Source organism: Lampetra fluviatilis, chromosome 8 (genome assembly GCF_964198595.1).
Source record: "Lampetra fluviatilis chromosome 8, kcLamFluv1.1, whole genome shotgun sequence".
NCBI classification, from domain to species: domain Eukaryota; kingdom Metazoa; phylum Chordata; class Hyperoartia; order Petromyzontiformes; family Petromyzontidae; genus Lampetra; species Lampetra fluviatilis.
Genome location: NC_136282.1, coordinates 14,690,521 through 14,714,027, shown reverse-complemented (window position 1 = coordinate 14,714,027; position 23,507 = coordinate 14,690,521). Strand labels below are relative to the sequence as shown.

The 23,507-nt window shown below is 47.0% G+C and overlaps 1 protein-coding gene across 1 annotated transcript in view; it reads left to right on the top strand.

Moving 5' to 3' along the window:
* Positions 1-19,268, top strand: part of FBXO47 (F-box protein 47) — a 29,854-nt gene extending 10,586 nt beyond the window's left edge. The window contains exon 10 of the mRNA XM_078858822.1: positions 19,138-19,268. Within this exon, the coding sequence (XP_078714948.1) occupies positions 19,138-19,268 (131 nt within the window). The remainder of the gene's footprint in view (positions 1-19,137) is intronic.
* The last annotated feature ends 4,239 nt before the right edge of the window (positions 19,269-23,507 follow it).

The window sequence follows — 23,507 nt, the reverse complement described above, 5'->3', positions numbered from 1 at the left end:
AAAGCAGTCGTTATTTTCAAGGGAATTGAGGCTAACATCATGATGCAGGACCCTCCTGAAAAAGAGTCGTCAGACTCAATGAAGCTTTGCAGGTGGCATTGTGAAGCGGTTGCACAATGGTTAGCTCACTGCGCCATGAAACTAGCGAACCTGAGTTTGATTCCTGGCCACGGCGAACATCAGAGGCGAGTGATACCTTCACCGGTTCTGGGCCCACCCACTTCACCTACCCACAATGACGAGCGCGGTGAAATATGGTCAGATAACGTCAATGAACACCTAAAAGCAGACTGACACATGTCTGAACGTTATTATTACCATTACTTATTATTAATATTTATGTTCACCCCTGTTTTCCCCTGACCCCCTTATCTTGTGAAATTATAATCCGCTCAACAAGGTGAATGGGGGCGGGAGCCGTGTGGGAGCCAGGGGCAGGATTTGGTGATGATTATTATTACAAAGCCATCATTATTGGCCCAGCTATTAATAGGCGACGTCTGCAAGTAAGCCTGGGGGTCAGGGTGCTGAGTGTGCTTAAGCTCTTGTGTTAGACAACATCCCTCTCCTCTGGGGGGGCAGGGGAGGGGAGGGGTTGGGGTAGTTGGTGCGGGGGAGGGGAGATGGGATGAAGGGTTGAGTGGTGGTGGAGGGGGTGAGTTGGGGGGAGGGGGGCAACACTTCACTCAAAACTCCAAGCCGCACGCTGCAATAACCCTTAACCCTTTCATGTTCCTCATTGTGCAATAAAAAAAACAATTTCTGCGAGATAATTCCGTATTATTTCTGTTCACATATACACGATTTTAAACATGTACCGTATTAGCGTCATTATACATAATCCGATTCTGATTTAGCCGAGTGAATGTTAATCGCGCGTAATTTGATTCATGCATTAATTTGCTTTATTTACTCAGTGCCTGGGACAGGAAAAGACAGCACGTCTAATTCTCGCAGTGCTGTTGCGTTCATGCGTACGTGCGCGTGTATGTGTGTATGTGCGCGCGTGTTGAATTTTTTTTGCCACCCATTCCCACCGCCTTTCCGTGCGGCAACGCGTCGGTAGAGTCCCGGGAGGGTTGCTTGGAAGAAATGTGCATTTCACCTCGCAATGAGGACATTTTAATTTAGGAACCCCCCCACCCCACCATCCAACCATCCCCAAAATACTCCCCTCCTGCCACCACCAGCACCCCCCCTCTATAAAGCGCCCAATGCCTATTACATCATACACTCCTGCGTGCCAAGCCGTACCGCTCCCGACGCATTGTGTGAACGACAGAAGCACTAATCCGTCCAGATGTACACCCTCTAGAGCAGCGGGGAGACGTGTGGGGGCGCAGTGCGGGTCAGGACAAAAGACTTGCTTTGTGGGGGGATATAGAGTGAGGGGGGGGGCAGAGGATTGGTGGAGGGTTTAGTGTGGGCAGTGGGGTGGTGAGGTGGCACTGTGAAGGATGATGATGATCGAGCAATAATGATGGAGTAATTGGTGACGATGTAAGGAATGACAATAAAGATGACGTTATATGGTGATAAGAATGTTAATTCAGGTTGGATGATGATGAGTGGACGACATTGATAAACTTTGATGATGATGACGAATTTATTCCATAATGAGCAGGATAGAGAGCGTGATGTTAGTAATGATCATAAAGTAGAGATGGATTGAGGATGATTCATGACAACTAATGATGATCGTTCGATGATGTTGATTCAATGACGATTAAGAACGTGACGAAGACAATTATGATAATGATCATGATCGCGATGACAAAGACTAAGACGATGATAAAGACATGGACAGACGAAGGGAGTGTGTGAACGGAGTGGGTGTAGGGAGCTGTAATCTTTAATGCCTGCCTTGTCGATCGAAGCCCTAATCTGTTATTGTGTCGATGGAGGACTTAAAGGCTGTGAACGATTTAAGTGCCGGTTCACATAAAGTAGCAGCCACCTCTCCCCACACAGCCCCTGTCGTATCGGGCTATGCGTCCCAGCTTTATTGTAAGGCTATATTTTGCCGCCTTTGAAGTCTGCCTTATGGAGGCCAGGTCAGCAAACGCGAAGTGCAAAGGATTGATGATGAAAGTGCCCTTATCTATGTTCACAGGTGGATGGGATAGAGTAGGTGGCCAATATAACAAGGATCCACAGACAACGTGAGAATGATAAAATAAACAGATGGACAGGTGGAGGGATGAAGATAAAGATCCCCTTATAGACATACAGACTATGGGGCAAGTGCTGTTTGCGACCACCTATGAAGGCTAACACGACACACTTGCACAGATACACAGACATATATACAGATATACGCAGGCAAACAAAGTGCGCTGACCTCTACGCTACAGCTCTACCCTATTAAGACAGTATGGCACATGAGGGGGTTGGTTTAGCCATCACTACTGCATATATACATTTTCACACATACACACTCATACACATACTTGCATAGATACATAAAAACTCACATACACAGCTACACACACACAAACATGCAGACCAGTGCATACACACAGCCTCACGCACAAACCCACAAAACAAATATCCCCCGCTATAGACTTAACAGACTGTTGGGGCAAGTGTTGTATGCGAGTAGTACCTATGAAGGCCGGCACGGTAGACGAGGTGATGGGTGGCCGGCACCACGCCCGGCCGCCTTTGTTTCCCCAGTGGCGATGTTTACACTGCACCAGGGTACTCATTTGAGGCTGATTCGACCTAAGGGAGGCCCAGGAGGGGTTCAGATAATCATCACTGGTGTTGGCCGTGACCTCGGGTGTCCCGGTTCGGAGCACAGCGCACTCACCGTTGTGCCACCATTCCATACACACTGACATACGTGACTTTAATAGGTATGGTACAAAGTATCACACTTTACATCATCTACGAATGTTTTTCCACTTTCAAAACCACACGTCAAATTACATAGCGTCGGGCTTCAGCGAGTTAGTTTCTGGACGAATGAGTGAGTAGTTTAATAAATGAGTGGTCCACTGAATGACCGAATGGCTCAGTAGATGCGTGGATGAGTTAGCGAGTGCACGGCTCAACTAAACGACTGAGCGATTCGTCCAGTGTGTGAGTGTGTGGCTCAGCATATGACTGAGTGATTGCGCGAGTGAGTGGCTCCCTAAATGACTGACTGAGTGCTTCAGCGAGCGAACGAGCGCACAGCCGAGCAGTGCTTGCCGCCGTCATTATCGGACCGGCTGTGCCCGTCGGAGCGGAAGGCAGCAAAAAAAAGCCCCGGCGCTCTCGCATGGGAACCTGAGCTCCCGCCATAAATTACCTTGTCACCGTTGCTCCGCGCGATCCACGTATAAGCAATATATAAATTACGGGGCTTGGCGGGACCTAATGGATGATTTCCTGGCTGACTGTCATGGTGTGGTAGGAGGCGCGCACTCCCACTGCCCGCCTGTGTCTTCATCACCGCCCGCCTCCCCTCCTTTGTCTGGGCAGGGGTTGGTGGGGAGTTGGCGGTGGGGGGGGCAGAGAACGGCTAATGGGCAGTTAATGATGAGCTGTAATGTGGGAACGGGACAGGAAAGGCAGTTACCAATGCCGCTTAATTAATATCATGTCAAATTAAGCCTGAGGCACTTGATTAATAATTGAACTGTCAGCCCGCACAGCGATTTTCCTTTTAATGAATGCGTCTCATATCTCTGATGAGTCGCATCTGAAGATTTTTTTTGCGTCTTTTCTTTTCCCCTACACTTCATTGTCTCTTTTGCTCCCGTTTTACTTTTTTTCACACGTTTTTCTCGCTGCGCTCAGAGCGTTTCACTTAATGATGCCGGTCTAAGGCTGTGGAATTTTGTTTACGTTGGTTAGCGAGGGTTCACAACAATGCTAAGTGATCGCACGTACCCTTAAATGAGGACACAAACTCAGAAATAAACAGCTCTTATCTTGTAGCTGCACACGTAAGGTGCTCAAAAAATATTTATCTGAACTTAAACTGCAATGTTTCAGATGAATTACCCTCATATCATAGCCCACAACAGCAAGGATGAATTATCACGATTCCATAAAAAAAAACATCTATTCTTTTAAAAAGAAAATAGTGGCTGCCAGGGAATCACTTTAACGCTATGCATACAGAAGCGCCATGAATCCAAATTGGAACATACACTCATCTAAAAACATACTCTTGCACACGTGATTTGATACATGCATTGTGAGGTTAAGCATCAATATTAATCATTGCATCGCTGGACGTTGACACTCAAATTAATTGAAACTGCCTGAAAATTCCATGCGGATTGCTGGAGTTTTAAACACGTAAAAATTCAACAAGTCTGCATGAATAGTTTAGTTGTCCCTGAACCCACTTAAAATGTTATTAGAGAGTGCGGTGTGTCCCAGGCCGAGTTCGAAGCTTCGTTCATCATCATACTCAGCTATGATGAAACCACTGTTGGATGAAGCCCTCTCCAAGCTGCCACCATCTCTCACAGTCCTGTAATCTAACAATCCATCCAATACCCGCACACGAGCCGATTTCATTGGGGGCACGTTCCCGTTCCCTCCTACGGGTTGCTACTCCGTCGTTAGTCTTACGTAGCGACCATCATCTATTTCTCACGTCGTGTCCTGCCCAACCCCATTTACTTTTCTTCACAGTAAAAGCTTCGTTCAATGAGCCAAAGGGACTTTAAAATCAGTCTGGAGAGATTGTAGGGGGGTGATGGGCAGTGGACTTTCCGTTCCACCTATGTTTATGACCTGTTTAACATTTGTATGGGCGCTCCAAAGAGTTAACACCATAAACAGTCGGCTATTTTTGCTGCTGCCACTGCTGCTGTATATCTTTCAACATCAGATTCCATGTTATTTGCTAGGCTAGACGTTTGCTAGGCTAGGCGTTTGCTAAGCAGGTATACGGAGGGACAGGTGTTATGGGCCAGATTTAGTTTTTTAATAGTGCGTGACTTTTGCTCTTAATATATTCCCAGAGCTCTATTTCTCACTGAATATTTTCCAAGTCACTGATAGACTGGAGTAGACCTAGGCACAGAACCATAGGGAGGTGGGGACCTGGCCTAAATAAGGAAGAAAATGTGTGATGGTTCGCCATAATCATGCAAATTTGGAGCACCTGGATATGTAAATATTTTTTATCCAATTACTAAAAAAGAACTCTTCCTATTTTTCTGGTTTGACCAAAAACTTAGCAAATCGTGAAGGCCTTTTGTTTCGGCTGTTTTTGTCAAGACATGTCTGTCTCATTGTTATTTTTGCTAAAAAAAAATCAGACGATGAAGGAACCTACGACAACACGTGAAAAGGGCCTTCATTTGTTTCGACAAACAAAATTTGTGAAAATCTGCCACTGCAACGTTACTCGCGAATGCACGAGGCAGACACGGGGACATCACGCCATGGTAACGCGCCGAACTAGCCAAGATATCTTACAACACAGCTGAAAAAAATGTATATAAACAACATCGTTGAGAAACAAAAAGGCACTTGAAACATATTGTAAAACAGAAGGTCAAAACAGTAACAAATTTTCTGTGCTTTCCTTTTGAAAACCCGGGGATGGAAAGTCGACTTACGGGGCCGTTCGCTGCCAAAGTTAGCTGGTTCCGTCCGGCCCTTCGCCCCAGCCTCACAGTGGTGGCCTCTGTTTGCGGTTAGCAGGGTCTGGTGAGGAATGGCCACTCAGCCCAGCTCCTGCCAAGGACCACTCTCATGCAGCCCTTGGTAGTGGTGGCAGCTGCCCTTAATCTTAAATAAAAGAGGGGTGGGGGGTGGTGGCTCACAACAAATCCTAGGGCGGCCGGCTGGGACTGTGAAGGAGTGTAACAACAAAAAAAAACAACAACAAAACACAAATGGTAAATTAGGGCCTTTATTTATGGGTTTAAAAGGCTCTATACACAGGCAGGCCCCATGCAATTTAGACTGTGAACAGCGAGGCCACAATGAGGCTTTGTACATTAGGAGTGCCTTTGCCTTTCCGCTCCGCGTTGATATATGTGCGAGAATGTAAAGTGGAGCACTGCGGAGAACGTATGAACAGGCCGCCGCGGTACAACGGAGGCTAAAGATGTCATCGTCTGGTTAAAACAACCACAGCTTTTCCTTATGCAATGAATAATTAATTTGTTTAAAATATACATGCGCCTTGCTTATAGGCATACAGAAAGCGTAAAACGGGGTTTGTCGTGAGGCCGTTTCGCTTCACGTGCCTTTACGGTTCATTAATAATGGAAGATTCCGCTGTTATTATCGCTGGAGTAACCTCACGTTCAACCCATCGCGAGTTGTAAATGTCTAAATGAACTCCGAACCCGTGTAAAGTCGCCGATTTATATAACATTTTCGGGTCGCAGTTGGAACGGGTCATTGAGCGCGTTGCCGGCTTTTAAGGGTAATTTATTCCACATCCGAAAGCACGATTATTTTTCCCCCGCTCACAGTAATTTATGGTTGCTGTGCCTCTTGTGCGAACGTCATATGAAGAGATTTTAATTAAAATGAGAATAGTGTAGCGTACACAAAAAGGCCGTTTTAAACTTAATAGATTAACAGACCACTCGGCCACGTATACATTAATGGTCTGTTTCATCAAGTAGAAATTAAATTGAAGAAAATATATTTTCGTCAATCAGTATATGGGCTTTCCAGCAGTATTTGTTTAAGCAGGCAAATAGTGTGCTAGCTTTGACTTCCTGAGTCTCATCAGCAAAGTGTCGCTTGCTAAACATAACATGATGAAATAGCCTCTCGTAAAAAATGCATTCGTACTACCAAAAATTTACCGTGACAAGTGGATAATAAATGTCGTAAGCTTACTTGTCGTTTATTTTAGTCGTTGATGATTCGCTGAACAAAAAGTGAAAGAACAAAACTTGAAAGATTGTGCAGAAAAACACATGCAGAGGTGTAAGTATGAAATGACAGTGAGAGACAGGAAGAGGGAGACATAGATTAGACAACATATACGGAAAGCATTAAAAAAACTAAATGATGAACGAAGCAAAGTGCCGACTACACCGAGCATCTTCTTGTTTCCTCTGATCGTTAAAAAAAAGACAACATATACGCAGGATTGAGACATCGTATACATTAATTCTAGAGTTGAAGTTTTCGTGACTGAAAGGGTCCATACTCTTTGTTTTTTTCGGTAAAAGTCACGTAGGTAAAAAATAAAAATAAATTAAATCACGACGTTTCGGAGGCAACACAAGCTTCTGTCTTCAGGTGGCATCGTCTCGTGTCTCTTGGAGCTCTCTTCACTTGATACAGTAATTTTGCTGTGATTTCTGTTGATACAGTAATTTTGCTGTGATACAGTAATTTTGCTGTGACGGTTCTACCTGAAGACGGAAGCTTGTGTTGCCTCCGAAACGTCGTGATTTAATTTATTTTTATTAAATTTTTTACCTACGTGACTTTACCGACAAAACCCCCAAAAATACACTTCAGAAAAGCAAGTAGGCTTTGGCAGGACGCATTGCTAAGAATGATCGTCGGTGGTCGAGAATCGTGGTGGAGTGGCAACCAATGAAGGGAACATGCCTGAGAGGACATCGACCGGGAAAAGAAACAGTAAAAGTTATTTTGAGGATGGGATATTGCCCGACAAGTCGCCTGTGAATTTTTATTTTATTTTATTTAAAGGCAGTGTTATTGACAAATGTGTTGAGTTGTTTTGTTCATTGTGCTTGTGCACCACTGCCAACGCAGCAGCACCACCAACTAGGCTCTAAAGAAAGCCGTCTCGGGTGTGGACCAATCAACTTCAAGGATAGTGCATATTATTATAATTATCAGAGTTGCATCTTTTTGTTTGGTTTTTTGACTACTTGTGTTGTGGTTATTGCAAACATGATGCCTTTAATAAAGATGTCAGTTTTGTACCAGTTTAAAAGGGTAAAAACCTACTATTACACCACCAACTAATTTGTTAAAAGAAACGGTGAGTTCAGCTCTAGTGCAGGAGCTCGATTAAATGTTGCATTGCAGGACCACGAGACACAGTGGCGGCTTGGCAGGCCTTCATCCAGCAGTGGACAGAACGTAGCTGCTGCTGATGATGACGATGATGAGTGAACTGAGACGATACGTTTCTCTAGCGATGAACACCTTGGATAAAACTTGGAGCAATTGGTGAGTGATTTTTCGCTGGCAACAGGCTTAGAGTTGTTGTTGTTAACTTAGTGGCTAAAAATTAGACTGGAAAAGCCGCCTGTTTTACACGGTGGCAAATGGTGGTCGAGGCGAACGTCGGAGTGTCACTGCTGAGGCGAGCCACTGTGGAGACGGAGCGACGTAATAAGCTTGTGTGCAGGAGCTATATGGATTGTTGCATCGCGAGACCATTAAATATAGAGCGAAACGTTTAACAATACATTTCTATTATGATATTGTGAAAGCATCGGGGCAGATAATCACATGATGCAATCATCCATGTAGCTCCTTTTGCCCGTCTCTGTCGCACCGTACGTAACCAAACGTGCTAATGGGATGTGCGGGAAAATTTATCAGCCTATACGTTATGCAGCGATAAGCTATTTTAAGTAAACTTGGTAATTTTTCCTACTTTACCTCGTCTGTCGCCTCACCCTCCACGAACGAATGGGTGTTACTGCAGGGTTTGGATTCCTCTGCAGGGGGCGCCATCACCACTCTTGAGTCGTCTTCCACGACCGCAAGGCCGTGACCCCCCCCCCAGCCCCTGTAGTGGATTTCATATCCCAGCTGGGCTAAGTGCACGGGCGTGAGGAAGTGAGATCGTATTCCGACCGCATAAAATTTGGACCTCGGGGTAAGAATACTTCCTATGGGGGGCTGGGGTCAAAATACTTTAAAAGTACCCTCTCACACAAGGGCGATCAAAGAGAGAATGAGAGGGTGGGATGACTGGGAGATAAGGCTGGTGTAGTTGAGGAACATCTTCATTAATGAGGGCCGAATGAGACTTCCAAGTACCTTTGGTGAGATACGCATTAACACACAGCTCAGTCACTTCGGTCAGTGACTGAAGTGAATTAGCTCAGACTTTGTAGGTCTGGGTGTCTGCGACCTTCCCACCGGCTAACGAGATCTAGCAGAAGGAAGCGATGCCCAGTTGTGGTGGCATCAACGACATCCATCTCTTGGCATACTCATGTGAAGAGGTCGTCATCATCAGCAGCAGCCATGATCAATTCACTGTTGGATTAAGGCCTTCTCAAGCTGTCCCCATCTCTTACGATGTAATAATCCACCGAGTGTCTGCACACGACCCGATTCCGTCGCTCCATCTCCGCTGTTGCTGAAAATAGGCCACCACTTTGTAAATCACTCGAATTGGCCAAGTCAAGAACGTGGTACCTGTCAAGGTTTGCCATCTCTATTGGTACAAGTACAGCCATTGATGTCAATCCACTGCCGGATGAGGTCGTCCCGACAACACACGTGGTTTGCGGGGGTTATTTGACCACACTTCACCGCGCTGGTCACTTCAGGTTGGTGACGGTAGGGAGCATGTAAATACAGTATAGCAATTGATTATGTGTATGCACTACCCTCTGCTGGCTCTCAGCCCCACAGTATCTGCCAATTGTGGTCACCCATCCAAACACCATTGAGGCTTAAACCTGCTTAGCTTCCGTGTAATTTGATCACAGACAAACGGGACATTCTGCGTACGTATGATTCACACAGGCGATTCATATATCCCGACTTGAGTTCATACACGTGACCGATCAATTGTTGCATTGCTGACCCTCCAAATACTGTACCCACCCCCTGCATAGTCGAACACAGGTTTCTGGGGCAAGTGCCGTTATCGAGCGCCTATGAAAGGAAGGCCATCACGCACGAATACACAACACGGGCACGCAACTCATTTAAAGTGGTGTCGCTGCACGGGATCATCAGGATACCCCTGCCACTGTCCTCTGAGAACCTCCCTCTCCCTCCTGTTTTTAAACATTTGCTCGCTGCCCAACCCACCCCCGGTGAAAGATGCATGGCCTGCGGATGTGAGGGGAAGGGTTGAATTGCGACGTGCGGGCACAGCAACGTAGATTACGGGTCCTTATACACACGGCAGCAGGTACTGGTTTAAGGCCGAGTCGACCTAGGGGAGGCCCGTAGACCCGTTGGGATATGGCAGTGAGCGAGAATCGAGCTCCGAGTTTGCAGCGCGGCGCACTATTCCACCACATTGCTTGCCACCACTTACACAGATACAACCTCGTACACAAACACTCGCATACACACACGCACGCACTCCAACTCTCACCACGTAAAATCGCGCGTGCACACACATTAACGCAGTCTCACAAAGACAATCACACACACAATCTCTCACACACACACACTATCGCACGCACGCACACCATCTTTCTCATGCACGCACACAGTTTCCGGCAGACGCACAACCTCACAGACACAATCTCTCACGCAGACACCACCAGCGGTGCTACAACCAATATTTCTAGCTCGCAATCTGTCTCTCTCACACGCACAAGCTCCCTCTCACACACACAGACACACAATCTCACTTGCACACACAGACACGAGTTTTCCCCCACACACGCACGAATACCATAAAGACAAAGACCCTCCGATAGCCTTAACACACTGTTGGGGAAAGTGCTGTTAGTGAGCACCTATGAAAGCCGGAACGGCACACGAGAGGGTGGGTGGCCAGCACCACGCCCGGCACAAACACCATCAAAGACAAATATCCCCCGTATAGCCTTAACAGACTGTTGGGGCAAGTGTTGTTAGTGAGCACCGATGTAGACTGGCATGGCACACTATGGGGTGGGTGTCCAGCATCACGCCCGACCGCCTTTGCCTCTCCAGTGGCGATGTTTACGCGCCGCACCACGAACGCATTTGAGGCTGAGTCGACCTAGGGGAGGCCCAGGACCGGGTCAGATAATCGTCACCGGTGTTGGCCGTGAGCGGGAATCGAACTGGGGTATACAGGTTCGTAGCGCAAACCGCTCGCAACAGAGCGCCGACCGCTCGCCCGTGGTGAGACCACCGTTCACTGAATCCCGTGCACGCATTTCTCTTTCAACTCTCGATCTCCCCCCCCGCCAACGCCTCCGTGGCACCCCGACCCCCCCTTCTTCCTTCTCTTCAAGCGCCCGCCGCGGATGTTCGAGACGAGTGAAGTAAAAAACGTAATTAAGAGCAGGGACCGCGCCTCGCGCGGTGAGCGCGCTGAATTAGCCAGCAGTTAAGATTTAGCGGGTTTCGGAATGTTAATCATTTTAAACGCATTCCTTGGAGCCAGAAGATTAGCTCCTTCGCTGGACTGTAATTCCATTTTAAGTGTGTGTTGCGCCGACTCCACTAAAGAGCTGATATAATGGCGAGTCGTACAGGGGCGTCGCTGCGCTCGCTTGCGCTGGCTACAGTTTATTTAATTGCATTACTTTTGCGCGCGCGTGTGTGTGTAGGTGTGTATTTCTGTGGGGCGATAGTGTAAGTGGTTAGCGCACCGAATCCTGTGGAGACGCACGTTCGATTCCCGCCCAAGGCTAACGTGGCGGGTTCCGCGTTTCTCTTCTGTCAACTCAGCCTTATGCAGGACACGGCTACCTGATGTGGGGCTGTAAACTTCAAAATGTGGGAGAGAGAGAGAGAGGCGGTCAGGCGTGGTGATAACCACACCACACCACTACATCGTGCGCCCTGCCGATCTTCATAGGTGCTCGCTGCTAGCATCACTTTTCCTGGCCGCTCGACAAGGCTATACGGGGGATCTTTGCCTTGGCGTGTGTATATATGTGTGAGTGAGTGTTCAACCATGCATTGTCTTCATCCTCCTCCTCCCTCCACATGCACCCACCCTCCCGCCCCACGCGTTGGGAGAGTTTTATTATTATATGTATGTGTGCGCGCGCATGCGATGGGGAAGTCACTCGGCAATTAATGAGGCACTTGACCTTCTGCGGGCGATCAAAGGCGGTCGAAATTGTTAAAATAATGTGAGCGGGACGGGATGACGGCGGGCGACCACGCTTCCTGCCCCCCCCCCCTTCGTCTCTCCCCCCACCTCGTCTCCCCCCTCGCCTCGCCTCGCCTGCCCGCTTGCTCCCAATTTAGACAAAGATAACCGCGTGGCGAGTCGTTAGGGTAATCGTTGTTGGTTGAATTAACACGTCTGCAAGCCGCTCGCTTAATGCTGTTTGTTATATTTTTGTAGTGTAGCTATTTATATTGTAGATGCTGCTACATGTGCATAGGCACGTGTGGAGTTATTTAGCGAGCGGATTTGCTATCCAATGGTGTCACCGTTGTGTTCGTTATTCGCAATCGACATCATCGTACAAACTACCACGTTTAATTATCATCACTATCAACATTAATTCCAATTTCATCCTTATTACCGTCGCTTAAACCATTTTCAATCAACACCACAATATAAACTAACACTACCCCCAGGCATCATCGTCGTTATCGTGGACACTATTTATTACACATCTTTCGTTTTTATAAATGATTGGCTGTAGTCAATAGTAACTTTCAGCTATTGCCAATAGCGATGCGCTAACCACTGCGCCACCACGCCTCCCTCGGGGCATAGTGACTGCTTTGTACATCGGCTGAGAATCAGGTCGGAAACGTCTTATATTTTACGAGTGGGAATTTAAACAAAACAGAATCATTTCACGTGTGTTATGTGTGTGTGAGGAGGGGGAGCGATGGCGCAGTGATTAGCGCAATGCACGACGACCCCAGCGAGCCGAGTTCGACTCCCGAGCACAGCCAACATCGCTTTTACGAATATATGAACCGGCACTGGGCCACCCCTATGTCGACTCAGCCTTAATTGAGTACTCCATGCGGTGTGGAAAATAAAAAAAAATCAGGGTTGGGGAGACAAAGGCGGACAGGCGTGATACTGGCCATCCCACCCCTTGGTGTGTCGTTCCGGTCTTCCATCGGTGCTCGATATAACAGCCCTTGCCCCAACAGTCTGTAATATTTATACGGGGGATCTTTGGCTTTTTTATACTGCATACACATGTGTAATATATACAATATTATAATGTATGCATGCGGCTAATGATGTGTTCTTCGAGACCATGTTTAAAGATTGCCTATTACATATGTGTAGAGTCTATAATTTAAAACCATATATATGAAGGTTGATGTCTCGTACAAAAACACGGATACTGCCATTCCTGTACGGGCCCATCTATCACGCGAATGATCATGCACACACATACACACATATATGTAACAATATATAAGTATTCTTTATAGTAGGTATCTGCATAATATACGAATTACACATGCAGTATTTAATACACATCTGTGTATACTATTGTAGTTGTTGATAATTAACGTTTTAATATTACATTCCATGGCCCACGGCCGTTTAAATTCACATGGTGTCCGCTGTTCGACATTTGTAGCCGTTACATCCTCTGCTTAAACATCATAAGCCATGGTCCACTATCTCGGGATAGATGCCACGATATAGTACTCATACTTAAGATGTATTTATTTTCAGTGACTTGCTTCCCCTTTCCCTACTTTGCACTCCTATCGGTTTTTTTTGCATGATTTGTTGTCAGTCGCTGACACCCACCCTGCTTGAAATCTGTGCAAAAAAAAGAGCTTTATAGCTCATCGGATTCATCCATTTACATGCAGAATATGTTAGGTATATATTTCGGAATATATTTACCAGATCTAGAGATATGTTTATACTGTTTGTATATACTGTACGTACTTTGTGTATAGTAATGTTTAAATATGAACGTGCACATGTTTAAACGCATGCGTAATGAGTATTTCTGGTATATAAAGTGCGCTACATATTTAGACACGCATCGGAATATACTTAGACTAGATGTTGCATGCGTTTTTTTTTATTATCGGGAAGCGTACCGTTTCGCAAAATCAATTATGCGCTCTCTTGGGTGATTACAATCGGATTATAAATCAGGTAATTAGCAAATATACAGGCAAATAAAGACGTACAACTTGACAGATGTGCTTTCATTTCCATATAAGAATGAAAATTTTGCTCTTATCAGCCGATGGGCCTTTCGAACCGATGTCGTCAAGCAAAGTTTGTTGACGCTGCAGGTTTCCCTGATCGGTTTCGACTGCTCTGGCTTTCATCAGCAAGTCGCGGGCCGTTTAGTCTCTGCAGGTGCAATAGTCGATGTGCGTTTAAGCACACGCGCATATTCAAACAATATAACATCCAGTAATTTAAATAATCATTATCTTTGTCAACATTTGTCCACCCACCCATGGAAGTATGGCCACCGCTACAATAATCACACGATACAATAATCACACTATACAATGATCACACTATAGTATTGAATTACAGAGATACGCATAGTCAAGCGTGTATACGTATACACCTATGTAGCATATTGTATATGTACCATATAGCATGCACTGTACCCGTGTACTGTGTTATGTTCGTCGAGAAAGGCATTTTGTGTAGGTAATTGTGTACGCGTACACAATTGTGCATGGTATGTGTGTAACCACTTAATCTGCCTATATGTATAGGCGTTATGTGCCGCTATACTATACTACGGGACCATACGTATCCTTCGTACGTACATACACTGTGAACATTCCATGTACACAAGGATATTTAACTTAATGTTCACGTATTCTTGCGTGTATGCACATTAGCAATTACTAGCATTGTGTATCGTATATGCAGTGCTGTACCTTATTATTGCAGAGCACCACGTGACTCCGTAGCCGACACGCGGGCATGGTACACACCACGTGACTCCAGATAATTTATAAAACAAACTTTTTGTATTACCGGTAACCGCATAAAAAAAACCGGTTACCCCCCCTCTCACCTTGCTTTATATATCGGTTTGCTGCACACAGACATTTGTAGAAATAAACAAAGCGTGTTTACCTTTATAACTGAAAAACGATGGCAAGCTGCCAGTGGTGGGTTGATCATGAGGACACCGGACGTTCAATCCAGAGGTCGGTTCGATCTCCCGGGGCGGCAGCTGAAACATCGGGGCAAACATCTTAAATCCTCACGCGCCACCACCACCACCGCCTTTGTGCACCCAGCAGCAGCAGCTACGTATACATTGGTAACTTCCACAGTTACTCGATCGGCGGGTCGAGAAACTGTGGTGGGGTAAAGTGTGGGTACGCCCACTTATACCGAGGCGTGTGCTCAGTATGGAAGAGGAGACAAAATACCCTCTGAGTCATCCGTCTAGTTGGAGGCCTTTCCACCGGCGGTGGCGTGAGCGAACAATTGCAGGGGGCCTGCGCCTTTTAACTGAGGAACGAGGCCACGTTTACCACTACCACCACCACGCGGTAACTCGAGCCGCCGTGCGGTTTGTACGTTCACGGGTACCAACCCAATGCCTTCGTTTCCTAAGATTACCGCTTCGCGACTTCCTCCAAACGTTTAGCGATGTTTATGTTTATCGTTTTAACAACATCGGATATATCTAGGCGCCGATCGACTGCTCACTTATAACGATTGTTGCATTTCTGTGCTCTGCAAACATCGACGTGACGTCTGGATTCCCAGCTCACGGTTCAATTGACAACGGTGACTTATCAAGGCAGAAGCCACTGCGACGCGATTAAGGTTCTCTCGCACACCTCCGACGGCCGTGGAGGTTTGTTTGACCATACTTCACCACGCTGGTTAGTGCGCGTTTGGTGAAGATGAACGAAACGGGGCGCCCGTTGGCCACTAATGTCAGCCGTGGCCGGGAATCGAATACAGGGCGCCTGGTTTAGAGCGCAGTGTGCTGCTGCTAATCACGACGCCAAATGCTCCAGCCAATGTCCCGTGGGTTATGCCCGGGAGGGGTCGGCAGCCTGCTGCTCCGTAGCCGCACGCGGCCCTTTAAGGACCGCTTCGTGACGCTGCTTACGAAGGGCCGTCTCGCGTTCAACGTGCGCATTGCGGCTCTTGAAATATTGAGTGTTTTACCGGATTTCGAAAAAAATGTCAATTCTTGTTATTTTGGTTGCTGACCCCTGTGCTGTACGCTACAGCATAGATCAAAAATACAAAGACGTCCTCCCCCCCGTATAGTCTAAGGAGACTATTGGGGTAAGTGTTGTGAGCGAGCACCTATGGTACTCGATTAAGGCCGAGTCGACCTAGGAGAAGACCCAAGATGGGTTCTTCTGGTGTTGGCCGTGGCTGGAAATTGAAACTCCGGTCGCCCGGTTTGTCGCGCAATGCGCCGATCACGACGCTACCGGGTCCCCACATCGCATCGGCACCAATAACAACAACATCATCAGGCGAGATTCGCCACCACATCTATGGCAGCATCGCCGCAGCGCTTGTGCCAGGCTTGTTGCAATTTGAGGCCGTCACATGAGGCGTCGAATGCTCGCTGGTAGGAGGTCACGGGACAGACCCCCAGGTGTCGTGGGTGGATTGACTGCGATGATCATAATAATTTACATGCCTTGACTTAAAGCTTTCGTGACTGCAGGAATTCATATTCTTTGGGTCTTTCGGTAAAGTCACGTATATAGGTTTTGTTATTTTCTTTCTACGTGACTTTACCGAAAGACCCAAATAATATTTGCATACCTTTCAACCCATACGGTTTACCCATATTCTTGTACAGGGAAATTGAGTAAAAACGTGTTTTTGTCTTATTTTTGTGTCTCCCTTCTGATGGGACTTTGTAGGATGAACGTTGGGATTTTTAAGGGCACTGGGTGACCAACAAGGTCTGAATGGGTCTGTAATAAGGTAGGCACTGATAAGGGGTTGACAGGTATGCATTTTTAAAGCGCATTTCATTCATAGATTCCAATGCGCCATGTATGGAAAGCAGGAAATAATCAGAACCAGGGTAAACGGCCAGAATTCGTAGGTCGAGGCCAGTTTAATTGGTGAGATTTAAATACCGACTTAAATATATCTAACGATGACCGGCAGATGCTCCACCTGTGCTCCCCACTGTGCCAACTCGCTGCGTTTTAGCTGCCTCGCGCTCGTTGTTGTGAGCGTCGTTCCTATGCCCTCCCGATGATGTTAGAGGACGATCGCCTGACCTTTATCTCGCCAGGAGCGTAGGTTGTATATGTGTTTCATATGTACGGTACATATATACACCAAAGACAAAGATCCCCCGTATAGCCTTTGACAGACTGTTAGGGCAAATGCTGTGAGCGAGCACCTATGAAGGCCGGCACAGCATACGAGAGGGTTAGTGCCCAGCGCCATGTCTGTGCGCCTTTGTCTCCCCCAGTGGCGATGTTTACACACCTCGGACAGGTAAACATTTGAGGCTGAGCCGACCTAGGGGAGGCCCAGAAAAGGTTCAGATAATCGTCACTGGTGTTGGCCGTGAGCGGGAATCGACTACGGGTAGCCGGGTTCGTTGTAGCGCAACACGCTAATCGCTGCGCCGCCGCTCCCCACACTTATTCAACAAATACAAAGATCCCCCGTATAGCCTTAACAGACTGTTGAGTCAAGTGCTGTTAGCGAGCACCTATGAAGGCCGACACGGCACACGAGGGGGTGGGTGGCCAGCACCTTGCCCGGCCGCCTTTGTCTCCCTCGTAGCAACGTTTTTACACACCGCACCAGGTATTCGATTGAGGCTGAGTCGATCTAGAGGAGGAGGCCCAGGACAGGTTCAGATACTCGTCACACTGGTGTTGGCCGTGAGCGGGTAACGAACTCGGGTCTCCGTGTTCGTAGTGGCGCAGCGCGCTAACCGTTGCGCCGCCGCTCCCCACACTATGTACATACACCGTACACATCGCGACAGACACTCTACCTTGGGCTCGCTCCGCGTCTCCGTTCACGAGTGAGAGGCTTAATTCAGTGAGACAGCCTCCCGCACCCCCACCCCCCCTCCAAGTCCGCCCGCCTCCCACGACACGGCCGCAAATGCCTCCCAATCAATAACTGTCAGAGAAATGAAAGGCAGCGGTTGAATATTCAATAGCGTCCCCGAGTTAAAACAAAAAAAACATTAAAGAAAAAACACACGCACATGCACGCACACGCGCGCGCACTCTCCTATTTTGCAACCACGCAGTCGCTCAACACCCCCCCCCTCCCCTTTCAAACCATCCCCACCCCCCGGCAGATAGGATAATGAGCTGTAGTTTGTGTATAAAATCCTTACGCGTTATTTGCGCTATGAGGAAGAGTAATGTCTTCATCATTTAGTGAAATGTAACACACGTGCGTATGAGCGGAGAAGCGAGCGGTGGCGCAGCGGTTAGCGCACTGCGCTTTGTGAGTTTCATTGGCGGCCGCAACTCCCTTGTGCTAAACCGTTTGCTGTGGCTTTCAAGTGCAGGTTATATTAATAGTTAATGTATACACGATTTGCACGTGTGATTCATTGCATTGTAATCGATTGATAGGTTAGTGCATTGGTTGTCTACTTGGTTTTTAAGTAATTGATTAATTTAGTGATTGGTTTGTTTTATTAATTGGCCAAATGTATGTACCATGTTCAACTTCTTTTCCATCCTACATAGCCAGCCGCGCTAAAAACTAAACGCAAAAAGCACAAAAAATTTGCTATATGGTGATTTCAAAGTGCATAGCTTCCAGTGTCTTCCTAATATCGGAAGGAAAAGCGTTCCAGACGGCCGCAGAAGCACATTTGAAAACGCGCATGAGTGATGATTTAGTCATCGTAATTGATTGACTGTGCTGTTATTGTTATTGCATTGGATAATTGGTGTGATTATTGAATCGTTGTATGTTGATTGATTAAATCCTTGATCGATTGATGGATGAATTCAAAGATATATCTGGTACTAACATGGATTTTTTTTATTGAAAAGTTGCTTTATTGACGAGTTTGTTTATTGATTATTTATCTTGATTTATTTATTTATTGATTATTTAATCGGATTAAGGTTGAGTTGATTGATTTTTTTTATTTTAGTTGTGAAGTTTGGTTAAGGACCTGTTTTAATATTGATGGACTGATTACTGTTTCGGTTGATTTGTAAATAATCGATGCATTGCTTGGTTCAATCCTTTGCTGATATGTTGGTGTATTTATTGGTATTATGGTTAATCGATTGAGGTATTTGTTGATATTCATTATAAACCAACGAGCGAGCTGATTGTTGGTGTGTTCATTGTATTTCTCTCTCTCTCTCTCCTCATTGATGTATTGCCTGCCACAGATATCCCGCACCAAGAATTGGAGTTGAACTCTGTCATTAACGCTCAAGGTTGCTTCCTCAGGGAGATCATGTGCCTCGCCTTCTCCCCTGTCCTGGTGACCCTCACGCTCCAAGCACCACAGGAGATCTAGCAGACGAGAGCGTTAGGCTACTGTAGATTTGGTGAGTGGGAGAGTTAGCAAATGGGAGAGTTAGCAGATGGGAGAGTTAGCAGATGGGAGAGTTTGGGAACGGGACAGTGAGTGAGTGAGTTAGGGTATGGGAGAGTTTGTCGCGATCTGTCTGTGTTTGTCTATCGGTGTCTCCATCTATCTGATGCAGAATTCCTCACTCCATTAAAAGCGCTCTGCAATAGACTCGTTGCTCTTTGTCGACTGCACATTGTCGACGACGAGTTAAATCTCTTGAAATGCGCCATTGTTGATGAATGTGAATTAATTAACTTATACGAAATATATATATGTACGCACAGTTGGTGTTTAGTGGCCAGTGAGCAAATCGCCTACAATGCTTCCGATCTCGTAAGATCTCGGCAGCTAAGCAGATTTTAAGCCTGGACAGCGCTTGGATTGGCGACCGTATATGCGTAACAGGTTGTTATAGGCTGTGGGGGGATGGGGGAGAGACGACATGGGGGAAGCAGAAGGCAGTTGCAGCAATATCCATTGCTGTACTGTGCGTCTATGCTCCCCACCTTCATCCCGCCGAATGACCAGCGTGGTGAAGTATAGTCAATTGACCTTCACTACAGGTACGGCATGGGGGAAGCCCTCATCATCCAGCAGTAGATGGATATATGCAGAGTAGGCTTGGTGATTATATAAATGTATAACAAGTTAAGCATGCTATAATATTCCTCTTTACGGGCGTTGAGTTGTTCCTGTGGATGGCTGTTAAGAACTACGGACGCTGTTACTTGCACAGGGTATGTATGTGTACAGGTGCGTGTCTACATCGTCTATAAGTGTAAAGAACACGTGCTGGTGTGCACGTGAGCAACCACTGAATAATTATAAATGTTTTATGTTAAAATAAATGTAGCCGCGTGGTGAATTAAATGACGTGTTCGCGTGTGTTTGTGTGTATGGATGTATGCGTTGTGTGTGTGTGTGTGTGGTTAGGTGGCCACCCACCCCCACGTGTGCCGTGCCGGCCTTCATAGGTGCTCGCTAACAGCACTTGCTCCTGCAGTGTGTTAAGGCTGGGAGGGTTTTGTGAGTCTGTGTGAATGCGTGTGTGTGTGTTGGGTTACGTGTTCCGTTAAAGACATGCTGTAGGAACAGTTCGCGTTTACATTTTGCTCGTGAATGTGAATTAAACAATAATACCAACAAAAATCCCGTCTGATCACCGTCTGTGCTGTGGTTACTTACCCCATCATCCCTCCGAGGTCGATACAACGAGTAACAATTTGTTTTAAGTCAACAGCGAGCGTGCGGTGGGGGTGGGATTGCTGCCCGCCAGACGTATCCATTGCTGGATGAAGGCATCTCGAAATGGAACTATCCACTTCGCATCTGAACAAGAACTGATTGAATCACTCCGTCTAGCCACGACTCGCCGTCTCGCCACCAACATATCCTGGCCTAAGTCCCACTTTTATTAACCGCCCAATAATATGTATCACACCTGCGTATGTTTTCTATTCCATGTGTTCCTCTTTGAGTAAATAAAGGATAATTATACCACAAGTGTTTATGTCTACACATTGCAGCATAAAGACGATGAAGAATCCTTAATTTACAATTTTTCTATGCTTAATTGCTGGTTTCAGAGTGCACTGCGCTAACCACTGCGCCACCGCTCGTCGCCCCATAGGCTTGACAAAACTGTATACAATATTCCAAAACTTGTTATAAAATAAAGGCAAAGACCTTGTTTAGGATGCTTTCTTTTGTATCTCGGTTGCTGAGCACAGACCAAGCGACCAGCAACAAACATCGAATTATGAAAGACGTGACAGATAAGAGGCAGGATAAGAGTGTTCCTTGAATGGCGAGAGTAAGTAAGACGTTGCTTGGGAGAGATTCTAAAAGTTTGAGCGGTGCGTGGCAAGAAGTTGAGAGGAAGCGGCGGCGACTTGGAGCGTGGTGTGTTTACAAAACAACGACCACACCACCCGCCGTCATTCGCCCCACACCGCCTTATGTCAGAAACATAAAGTTCTAAATATAGGCGGGCGGGCGGGCGGACTACACGGGCAAACATTTGCCCAAGGCTCGTTAGGATTTTACGCTGTCCTTTATGCGGTCCCGTGGCGACCGAGCCACGCGAAACGCGTCCACGTGTCGTCACGTCTCCGAAGCCGAGCGGGCGTTAAAGCCCGGTTCTACTTGCAGGCGCGTGATGGCACCAAGATGGTTCAGGAGCTCAACGCCGTTGTCGAGGTCCTGTTGAAGCGGTGTGGGCGAGGCCTTCATCCAGCAGCGGCATGGCAAAGTGTGTATTTTTATTTATTTTATCCTTATTTTTTGCCCGCTGTTTCTCGAATTCATTTTGGCAGAAAGACAACAACAGCAATATCGTGGCTTGGTCAGGGCGTGTTGCTAAAAGCGATGATGATATTATGATGATGTGATAATGATGATGATGATTGGCGGTCTAAACTAGCAGCTGATTATCAGCCAAAGTGAGGGATTACTGCCCAGACAACGTCCACCAAGGAGATTGAGCACCATGGTGGCGAAATGTTAACTACCTCGCCTGCTATACCAGAGGTCGAGAGTTCAATCCCGACCCTTGACGCCTGTGTGTGTATGTTTTCTCTCTCTCCGTGGTCGTGTGGATTGTTTCTCCGGGTCCTCCGGTTTTTCCCCTCTACATTTACAGAAGTGCGTTGAGAGTATGTGGCAGCTATAAAGTTCCACGTGATGATAAGCCGCTCCGTTGAGCTATCATTTGTGGCCAGATCCCTTCGTGAAAAATATCTATATAGCTCAGTGGGCCTTCTCCCGGCAAAAACAAAATTAGTTTAGTTTAAGTGCAATGACATCCAGCTCAAGTGCTGGTGGAAAATTATCCAATGTGCCGATTGTGAAGGCTGCAATTTTAGTAATCGGCCAGTAGGGGTCTCCATGGAGCAGGCGGGGGCACCTGCCCTAACACCGATCTGGAAAGGGCAGGCAAACACGTGCGTATGCTGAACTTCTTTTGCGCCGTACGTAGCCAACCACGCTAATCGGAGGTGCGATGGAAGGGCAACAAGCTAAACACACAAAGCAGCTGTGAAGAAATGAGCTCTCATTGTAGATGGCTTCAAATTGCTCAGCTCGAGTGGCTTCCGAGGATCAGAGGAGCGTTCTAGGGGCGCCGTCCATAAATGACGTCACGCGATTTTGGACGATTTTTGACCCCCCCCCCCTTCGTTACACGGCGTCACAAAAAGTCAGATCCCCCCTCAAATATGACGTCACAAAGCTCTGCCCCCCCCCCCCAAAATAAAACAAGCTTCAAATGGCTTTAAACTATTGTCATTGTAGTGCGTATTCAATGTGGCGCTGCACTCTGATCTTGTAGGAGAAAACATTTATTAAAAAGTATATTTAATTAAGTAGAACGTGTTGTCTATATTTATTTAAAGTTGCGTATTTTGATGTGACGTCACATTTCTCAACCCCCCCCCTCGTCACACATCGTCACAAATGTCTGACCCCCCCCCCGCCCTAGGTGCGTGACGTCATTTATGGACGGCCCCTAGACGGCTGCAGAAGTGCATCTGAACGCGCGCGATGCAGCGTGGCGATCACTCGAGGCGGCCTTCATCCAGCAGTGGATTGGTCATGACTGAAGACGATGGATCGTTAATTGCAGCCCGATACGACAAATGGCGCCATTAAAATGCCACTCGGAATCGTGGACGCGCCTGAGGTCGCAGTTACGATGCTTGTGAACACAAACTTGGAATGTCAATCCACTGCTGGATGAATGCCACCCGATCTGTCGCAAAACTCTTCCGATCCGTCGATGTTAGCAATCCACCGAGGATCGCTCCGTCTCCTCGGGGGGAATCCTTCACTCGGACGCGTTCCGTTCCTCGGCTCCGTCATCTCACGATCATCTCACGATCATCTCACGATCATCTCACGGATTCACTATTCTCATTGGCCACCATCTCGCCTTGGGGCGACGCGTCATGCCCAAGCCTCGCTCCCTTTTCTGAACCGCGTTGAACGATCTGGTGTCACGTGCCGTGTGTTCCCCAGGCCACGTGTTACTCGGCCCGTCTATCTATCGTCTCTCAGTGTAATTGAATGCATTCACCTCTCCACGCTTCTCAGACCGTTGAGCACCCTCCCCTGTGCGTGTGCTCATCGAAGCAAGAATAAACAACAGACAGAGAGATTCCCCGTGGCCTGCACAGACTTTTGGGG